Genomic DNA, 9728 nt, shown 5'->3' on the forward strand with positions numbered 1-9728 from the left:
TAATGGAAGGACCAAGGGAGAAACAAGAGAAAAAGTGGAAAACTGAGGACAGGGAAGGACAAAAGAAAATCTGGACTGTATCATTTCATTAACAAGGTTATTGTGCTGTGTGCATTAAAATGCAATCATCCCGTTTTGTTCCTCTTGCTAGACCAAAGCTGATATATTTTCTTTTTTTTTTTTTTTCTTCTCCCCCCTCTTTACATTTGAGGCTACGATGATAGAGAAAACGATCTCTTTCTCTGCGACACCAATACCTGTAAATTTGATGGGGAGTGTTTAAGGATTGGAGACAGTGTGACTTGTGTCTGTCAGTTCAAGGTAAGAAGATTGACTTCTCTAATTCATTAATGAGAATACAAATAAAGGATCTCCTTTTTTAACCTATCACTTGACAATTTATTTCTCTACGTTTAGAGAAGTTAGAGGGAAAACCTGGCAGCATTTATAAAAGCTGTCAGGAGAACCAACTGGTGTCAAGAAGACGTAAGTTTCTCTGGGAAAATGCAGGTGCTGTGGCTTTAAATGTCCCTTCGGGTCTGCAGTTCCAGGTTGTGCATTTCAGATTTTGCGTCTGTGGCCTTTTAACAAGGATTTAGAGTCCTTTCTAAATTCATTTCTGATACAGATCGTGGCTTATTGTATTCGGAGTTCTGATCTAGTTAAAGAAATGGATCTGTAATGTGCTTATGCAATATTTTCAGGAAGGGCTGCAGAGTGACAATGCTTCTGCCTGTTTATCTGCCCAGCTGATCAGATTAAAGAGCAATCCCTCTGTTCCAAAATCATGAACTTCCTTTAGGTTTTACATTGTTTGGGGGGGGGGGCTGTTGCTGAGTAGTAGGGGTTTTTCCTTCCATGTCTTCTCTCTGCATCTTGCAGCTACACCTAAACTTCAGGCGTTCTCAAAGTCAGATGATTTCATTATGAAGGATTCCATTTAATATGTTTTAGCCAACTCACAAAACAGCTGTGCTTTACATAATGACCTGAATAAAAACTGAGCAAATTAAAGGAGTTTTAAGCATGTACCAGCACATGTTATATGTACATTTATGCCCCTGTGGTTTCTTGTATTTTAATGTGAATCTGTGAAGTTGTGGAACTTGTAACGCTGATTTGAGTGTTTACAGTAGAGTAGGCCAAATAGCGCACAGTTCAAGATCGTGCACATCTGTAATGATTAATTTATTATTGAGCTTTGATAGACTATTTGCTTTGAAGCATGACAATATCATTTATATTTCTAGAGCCAAATGTGTCTTTGGAGAAAAAGCCCAAGTGATAAATTCCTTCATTTAAAACAAAGAAGGATTTTTCTGTAATGAGAACAAGGCAGTTGTTCGCTGAAGAGCTTGTGTTTCCCATGTTGGGAGAGAATTTCTGTTGACTGTGGGTTTGGTTTTTTTTTTTCTTAATTCCATTTCTAGTTTGCTTGCAATCAAAAATTCAATGTGAGAATGCTGTTTTGAGCATTTGCCTGGGACCAGCACGTGCAGTGATTTAAGGGCTGGTCTGTTTTCTCTTTCTAAGAAAAACCTGTAATGCAGTGAAACGTCTGTGGCTTGTCCCATTGTCTGGTGGTAAGCTGGGGCAGGTGTTGTGCCATGAGTTTTGGGAACTTAGGGCAGCCACAGAGAGGACTTGGGTCTTGTCTTTGGTCCCAGCTTGGTATTGCCATTTGGCATAAAGGAGGGGACTCGTAGCCTAGAAGGAGCAAACTCAGATGTTGCTGTCGGCAGAGAAGGCAGCATTGGGAACAGTGTTTTCCCAAGGCAGGATGCTGGTCCCTGGTGATTCAGGGTAAATGAAGCTAAGCAAACCTCTCTGGGCTGTATTGCCTCCTCTTTGAGAGGTGAACACTATATATATATATGCTGAGTTGAGCAGTTCTGTAGGGGGCAGTTGAAACAGATGTAAGGAAAACAGATAATTGGTATATGAATATGCAAATGAGATCAAAAGAACGAGTGGGGCAGTTGTGGGTCTGATCGCTAGTAAGTGGGTTGAAATCAGTGGTAATCTTTGGTTTCAGTGGCCTTTGGATCAGGCGCTGTAACCACTCAGAGCTCTTTGTCTTGATTTGAGCGCTCCGTGGAGCCTCAGGGCTGACTGTGACCTTGGAGGGCGAATTACCTGTGGCTGATCCTGTGCCAGCACTGCGAAGGGCGGGCAGCAGAAGGGGCTTCTGTAGTCAAACACATCCGCTTTGATACAGGCAGAGCTGGGGGGGTGTTAACTGCTCTTGTAACATCAGTGGACAATGTGACAAGCCAAAAAGATATGCCACCAGAGTGGAAAATTAATATCTAGTGTGGCGTCTTAGGCTGGCCAAGTAAGGCAGAGCCAGCCAGGTAATTTATGTCATGAGTGAGGGAGTTCTCCATCAGCATTCAGGTCCCCCGTTTCAGTGACAGCTCTCTGGGGTGATAGTGAGCAAATCAATAGCAGACTCCTCATCACTATAATTACTTTTTATGTTTTCTCCAGAATTTGCCAGGGGCTTTAACTGCGGCTTGAGAGAATAGACAAGGATGGAAAGCTAATTTTGCTTCTGTACTGTTGAAAAGTCCTGGGCTGGCCAGCCCTTGTCTTGAGGGCTTGGGGGAGGCCGAAGTGGGAAGCAGGGCTCCTGCAATCTTGGTCTTGGTTTTTTTCAAACCAGAATTGCAGATGCCTCATGTGTGTCCAGGTGGAGTTAATAAAATTGATTTATTGTTATTTGAAAGGGTGAACATGATCAGACCGCTCTGGAACACCTGAGTTAGGCTTCCATTGCTGGAGAGAAGGCAGACATGTGCTAAGGAAGGGATTCACGTTGGTTGTCTCTCTTGTCATACTCCACTGCAGAATGATAGCCCATTCACTAACTCCTCACGACAACAGACACACATTGTGTCGGAGAGCAGCATGTCCTGCTCTGATCAGTAAATTCAGACCTGTCCTCCTCTTGGGGCCCACCCAGAACTTGGTGCTGGCTGGGTGGGAAGGCACTGGGCCAGTGCTGGCTTCAGCAGTGGGGCTGAGCATGGGGGAAGCCACCACCCCTTCCCTCCCTGCACAGGGAAAACTCAACAGGTCCACCAGAAGATGCAGAGCTGTGCCAGGAGGTGTGTGGTTAGAGACATGTCTGGCTGGGGTTTGTACCCGGGTTTGCCCAAAGCCATAGGTCTGGCAGCCTGGATTCTCTTCCCTTTTAGATTTCATGAACGTATCAAAAAAATATACCAGGGTATCTCTATCAGCATTGCATGTCTTTTCAGTCACCAAGACTGTGGACGTTCGCTGCTTTTTATGTGAGGGAGGGAGTCCTGTTTTCATGCATGTTGAAGCCCTCACATGCTTCAGTGTTTGTGGAGCTGGGACAGCACCTGGACAACTTGCATGGTATTTCCAGAATATATGTTTGTGCTGCTTGGCTCAAGACATAGGTGGTATTTTGGGAGTAGTTAATCCATGAGAGTAGGAGGAGGTCAAACTTTTGACAGTATTGCCAGGAGGAGGAGTTACACAGGTTATAATTGGAAGCCTTACGCTTTCAGTGCCCAGCACTGACCCCAGCCAGCTTGCAACGCTGGTGTGTCTCTGGCTGTGATAGTGGGCACTCAGGCTGCTAGTGCTGAGGAAGGCAGCCTTCGACCGATGCTTTTTTGAATTGGATATGTCCATTTCCCTGCTTTACAGCTGTGTTTTAAAAACGTGCGTGTATGAGAGAGAAGTGGACAGTATGGCACTATGCTGCTGGGTTTAGGGGAAGTTTTGACATGCATTTCCCCGAGTGTTTGATCAGCCCTTACTTGAGGGGTGGAGAATCATTCCCACATCTAGGGCTTGGTATATTGAGCCCTAAACTGATGCCAAAAATGTATTGCTAGACTGAGGAAACTGACAATGTCTGATATTCTCCAGTGCTAGCGAGAAATATTTTATGATGGTGAAGAGCTCTAAGTCTTGGATTCAGGGTGGTCAAGTGCAAGAGTCTAGCTCTAGCGGATCACGAGCAACCTGATGGCTAGTGTCACAATCCCCTCATTGGTGGTTTTGTTTCCTTTCCTGGCTAACTCCCACTAGAGTTTCCTGGTGGCTTTCATAGCCCTCCCAGCTCAAAGCCAAGGCAGGATCCATCTGGATGCTCATACTTCTTTTGTTCCCTGTGGCTTATCAGCAGTTCCTAGTTTCCTGCATTTTCCATCCAAATACTGGTTATCCGAAGGCAGTGGTGGGAAGAATGGGAAGCAGATGAAGAAATTAATCTGGGACTAGTACAGGCTGAGAAAGAAAAAGCTGCATCACCTGTGCTCATCATGGAGCACCCTCCACACCTGCTTAAGTGTGGCAGAAGCCACAGGAGAGATGGGGAAACGTCTGCCATGAGGATTAATCCTTCCTTGAGCCCTGGTGTCCTTCAAATACATTGTAAAATTGCCAAGCTTTGGAAGAACTTCCAGCCTAGCTCCTAGAAGCTCTGTCACTCTGTGAATCAGGATTTCACTCTTGATGCTGTGTGCTGTTAATGTAGAGCTGTCTGGCCTTTCAGATTTGCAGCTGAGTCAGTGTAAAAGATCATCTCTTCCTCTGGGCGAAACCAGCAGAGAGTTTGCTGCTATGTTTTGTGGGAACAGGATCCAGCATTGTTTCTTCATGTAACAGAACCTGTTGAGACACTTTGGGCCAAATTCTGCACAGATTGCTTTGACAAAAAGTCCCATGGGTGAGAAGCAGATAGTATGTCTAAAGCAAGCATGATTTGATCCTTCATGCTTTAAAAAATGTGCATGATTGTTTAATTGCCCTGGTTAACTGGTCCAGATCAGCCTCCAGCAATTGCTGTTGAGCTTCTGGATGAAGTTGGCATTTTCTGCTTGAAACATTGCTCAAATTTGGAACATAATGGTGAAAATAGTGTAGAAACACTTTTTAATCAACTGTTTAAAATCTCTGCATGGAGGAGCCCTTTATTGAGAGCAGAAGAAGAGGATTTCTGCTGTTGCGGCTGCTGATTTTCTTTGTTGTTCCAAAGGAAGAGAGCACTGGGGGTGGGCCACAGCTTGGGAAGATTTAGGAAAATACAATGCATAAGGAAAATGTCATTTGATTTGGCCCAATCAAAATGTCACTCTGACCAACTATGAATAATTTCTTGGCAGCTGCTCTGTGTGGAGGCCTGCAATTAATGCAACCTGTGCATTTGTTTGTGTTAATCACTTATGTAGTCATTCACTTTGAAGCATATTTGGTGTTTATGTTCCTGGAATTTCAGTTCTGCATTTGACGTTGTGCCTGGCGAACACACCTCAGACGCTTTGTGGCATAATACAGCTAAATAGGAAATATGATTTCTTTTTAATTTTTACTTGGATTTAAGTAGGGGTGAGCATTTGTAAATAATAATTGTGATCATTCCATTTGTTATAATTAAACAATGAGGCATACCAGGAGTACGGTAATCATGAGATAATCATATCCCTGGTATAATTACCATGTGCAGGGTACATCCAAGTATTTCTAAGCCTCAGAGTGTGATTATCTTATGATAACTGCACCCGGTAGGTTGCCCAATTTTCAATATAAAATGGAATTATTTTTATTAAAATGAACAAGAGAGGGCAAAGTTGTCTTCCAGTGGTAGAGGGAACAGAGCAGGTACTTTGCAGAGCTGAGCAGGAGTTTGAGCCACAGGAGGGGTGTATGGTGTGAGCAACTTCCCTGTATGCTGGCTGCGGTGCTCCTGCTCCTGCCTGCTGGCCGCCGCGGGGAGAGCGTGGACCTTCACAGAGCATCCTGGCTGCAGCTTGCCGGGAGCAGAAATGTCTCTGCAGCAAGAGGGATGGGTTTTGATCATAGGTTTCTCAGAAATAATTTCCCTCTGTCCAATCAGGTCTAATTATAGCTAAGTACTTAAATAGAGAGTTATACACACACAGGCGGACACTTCTATATATGCAAACGCCTGTCTCTGTAGCAGTGAGGATGTGTGTGTGCAGGAGGAGGGGTAAAAGTGAGCCTGTTCTTTGTAATTTGCCTGTAGCCATCCAGTGGAAACGCGTGAGCTGCTGTTGCAGATGCAAGGAGCCGTTTGCCTTGCCCATATTCCTTCCCTGGGAATGCCCCTACATTGTTCTTCCAGGGAGATGCCTCTCTGGGGGCACTTACTGAATGCTTTGCCCATCCAGATTGTCTTTCCCTGACCTGTTCAAGTCTGGTTTATGCTCCTCTGCCTTTTGTCTTTTAAAAAAAAAAGCCCTCCCACTCCCCTGGTAGCTGTAAAGGTGAAGAGGAGGGTCAGTCTCTCCCTCTCTGTTGTTTTTCCAGGGTTTTAATACTGGAAGGGGGCGGGGGGACACCCAAACGGATGCTGTGCCACCCTTGTCGTGTGACTAACGCTGCTGCTCCCTGTCTGTTCCCATCAGTGTAACAATGACTATGTGCCCGTGTGCGGCTCCAACGGTGACACCTACCAGAACGAATGCTACTTGAAACAGGCTGCCTGCAAGCAGCAGAGCGAAATACTCCTGGTGTCCGAAGGATCGTGTGCCACGGGTACGTATAACGCGCTCTAGGCTGCCTGCAGACCTTGCCATGTCCCTGAATAAAATAACCTGTGAGTGGCAAAAGCTGTTTGAATCCCTGCTTTGAATTAATTACAGGTGAATTCTTTGCAGTCTTAAGCATGAGAAGTTGCTTCCATCCTTCCCTTTTAAGTAGTTAACTTGGTGTAGGCTCACAGTCTCTGATACAGTATACCCTTGACACTGTTTTGAAGAGTGCAGCACAGAAGTCGATTTCTTTTTTTAGTACGTGTCTTGTGCTCCTGATCATCCTGTGCATTGCGTACACTTCTGAGCTGTTACGAGAAGTAACTGGAAGCAGATTAAACGAGCAGATGTCTGATAAATGGGCATCTGGATTACCACAAACCTCTCCGTAATCTGGAGAGACAGAACTGGAGCATTATTGCCTGCAATCCAGTTTCTTAGGTTTTTTCTTATGCATGTAGGGCCAGATTCCCAGTTGGTATGATTCAACAGGCCACTGGTTGTAATGAGCCCTGCTAATTTATACCAGCTGAAGATTTGGCCCAAAACACACCTCATGAACAACTCTGTGCAACAGGTTTTTTTTTGGTTTTTTTTTTTTTTGGACTCATTGGAAGAATTCATTAAAGACTGTATGTGAAAACTGTCTGGCATTTGAGACATCTTTGCTTAACTCTGAGTGTTGTGAGATATTTGTATCTCTGCTTTTATGAAACAACTAGAAAGGTGGATGAGCAAAATCAGTCAGGAAAACTGAGTTGCTTATGTGCAGAAGTTCTTGATGTTTTTCTTTTGTGCTCCGTATCTGTGAGAGGTGGGCAAAGAAGTTAACTTGAAAAGAGCGGGAGGAGTGAGTCTTTGTTCTTGAGAGAGTTCTTTAAACTTAAAGCAGAATTTTTTCTTGTCTGAGGATGGAGTAGTCAATAAAAAGTGCATTAGACAAACTTTTTGCAGTTCTGTAACTTTGTGTTTCATACACCTGAGAGAAAATAAAATTCTTTCCCTGGAAGTGTTGTTCTTCACTGAAGCTGTTACCTGAAAATTTTCAAGAGGAAAAAAAGCACATGCTGCAATTTTTTTGTCTATAAATTGGTATTAAGCAGAGCTCAGGCTGACAAAGTCTATTCTGGCATAGGATTTCTTCAATTTAGTAAATTCTCTCAGCACAGCAACTGGTCGTCTTTGGTTTAAACTTTTTGATTAAAGGGATAGTTTTAGTGCATTGCTACATCTTTTCTTAAACTTACTTGCCTACTGGCGATGGCTACGTTGGAAGCATTCTCTCTGAAGCACATTGTGGATTTCAGAAACAAGAAAAAAAAAAACAAAATTACTTTCTTGAAATCTCGATCATTTGGCCTCTTCTTCTTTCTCCCTAAGGAGGAGGGTCAGCGAAGAAGAGAGCAGCTGTGTACCTCGGGTTTTCTGTATGGGATGGGGCAGAGATAGGGTGCGCAGGACTCCCAGCAGAGCCCTGGGCTGCTGGGAGGTCTGGCAGCGAGCAGCCCTCCTGGGCAGAACCTGCAGAGGTCTGGGCATCGAAGGGTAGGGGCAGGAGGAGAGACATGAGGTGCTTTTCCTCCAAAGAGCCAGCGGATATGGTAGTCCATCATGGGAGGCAGATGATAGCAGGCATTCATTTCTTTCTGTATGCTGGGGAGACCTGGCACACCTGGAAATGCAGTGCCTCCCAGAGCTGTGAGGGCATTGTAATGAAGACACCCTTCTTTCCCCTTTCCTTGGTTAGCTCATTTAGGAAAGAGGGTCAGGACAGAAGATCAGATTAGGAAAATGCAGGAGATTGTCACTGGGAAAACACCATCATTTTCTGTTGTTTTTTTCCAACCCCCTTTTGTATCTGTCCCATGCAGCCTTGTTGTGTATATCTACCACTTTAAGCTGTTCTTCTGACAGTTTTATTTAAATATAAGTTTTTCTTTTTTTTAACTTTGGGCAATGATGGCATGTACAGGCCATTTCAGATCCACCAGCCCTTGCTGTCAGTAAATTAGATCTAACAGTTCATAGGGTAATGTGGATCCCAAAGGAGCCCTTCCAAACTCTTCCTATTAATCTTGATGCTGATTAAGATCCACTAAGGGGGAGGATGACAACCTCCCTCCCTTCCCTGCAAAACAAACTCCTCCTATCGATTATTTTTGGTAACCCAACACGTGTGTGCACTTCAGTGCTTTGCTTTGCTCAGAAAGTTTCATAATGACGCTCCGGGCTTGGCAATTTTGTGATGTTGCACTTTCTAAATTTGTGACTCTTGTAATTCCAGCCAACAAAACATTGAGCAGAGGAAAAATAAAACACTCAATCTGAAACTCAGCAACAGCCTCGAGAAAAATGGCATTTTAATAATTTATCTAAAGACTTTGAATAATAATAATTTCAGTGGTTTATTCCAACTAGTTATGATCTGATAGGATGTCACTGTTTTGTGACATGAATTTCCAATTGGTCTGGCCTCAAAAAAATGGGTTTAAAAAAATTGTCTTTGGTGACGGTTTAGTAGTGACCGAGTGAAGTAACTTTGCACAACTGTTGGGAACAAGGCTTTATCAGTCTTGGTACAACAAAACGAGGCAGAGACTTATGAGGATGTCACAGCACTCCAGGGCTTACGTTATTTTATCCTGATATAGAGACTTTAAAGAAAAAGAGTTAAGACATGAGAAAGGTGGCTTGAGTGAGCTACATTCAGATTAGATCTCTATAATTTACCCATGGATGACATCAAACGTAAGGTACACTGTAATACACTTAACAGTCTTGCTTTGCATGCTTACAGGACATACTGGAGCACATGAATATAATTTTTTTTCTGTTCTTTTCTCAGATGCTGGCTCAGGATCTGGGGATGGAGGTAAGAGCCATCTCTTAATATCTCTGTACTTATGTGTACACATATTGTCTTTCACAATTTCAGCTTGTAAGTGGATATGCTTTGCAGTGTAGTTGTTACACTACATATTGTCTTTTGTTTAGCTTTCTCTCTGCAAAAAGTGACATTTTGTATTTTAGTCAAGCTGGGACCTAGTAATGACATTCTGTTTACTAGGGAAATTCAGAAAGCTGTGTTACTTCTATTAGAACTTGGAATTATTCATAGGTTGTGCTAGGAGCTCTATCTCCATCTACTGTTACAGTTACACTCATTTGTTTTATGTTTAGAGTAATATGTCT

The 9728-nt window shown here is 43.5% G+C and overlaps 1 protein-coding gene across 1 annotated transcript; it reads left to right on the plus strand.

The window, feature by feature from the left end:
- Positions 1–211: 211 nt before the first annotated feature.
- LOC104467708 (tomoregulin-2-like) lies at positions 212–9474 on the plus strand (the record flags this gene model as incomplete). The annotated part of the gene is made up of 3 exons (XM_010081581.1): positions 212–321; positions 6411–6540; positions 9382–9474. Coding segments are annotated over 3 exons (333 nt in total), but the record flags the coding sequence as incomplete, so codon positions are not given.
- Positions 9475–9728: the final 254 nt, after the last annotated feature.

Source organism: Pterocles gutturalis, unplaced genomic scaffold (assembly GCF_000699245.1).
Source record: "Pterocles gutturalis isolate BGI_N339 unplaced genomic scaffold, ASM69924v1 scaffold21456, whole genome shotgun sequence".
Lineage (NCBI taxonomy): Eukaryota > Metazoa > Chordata > Aves > Pterocliformes > Pteroclidae > Pterocles > Pterocles gutturalis.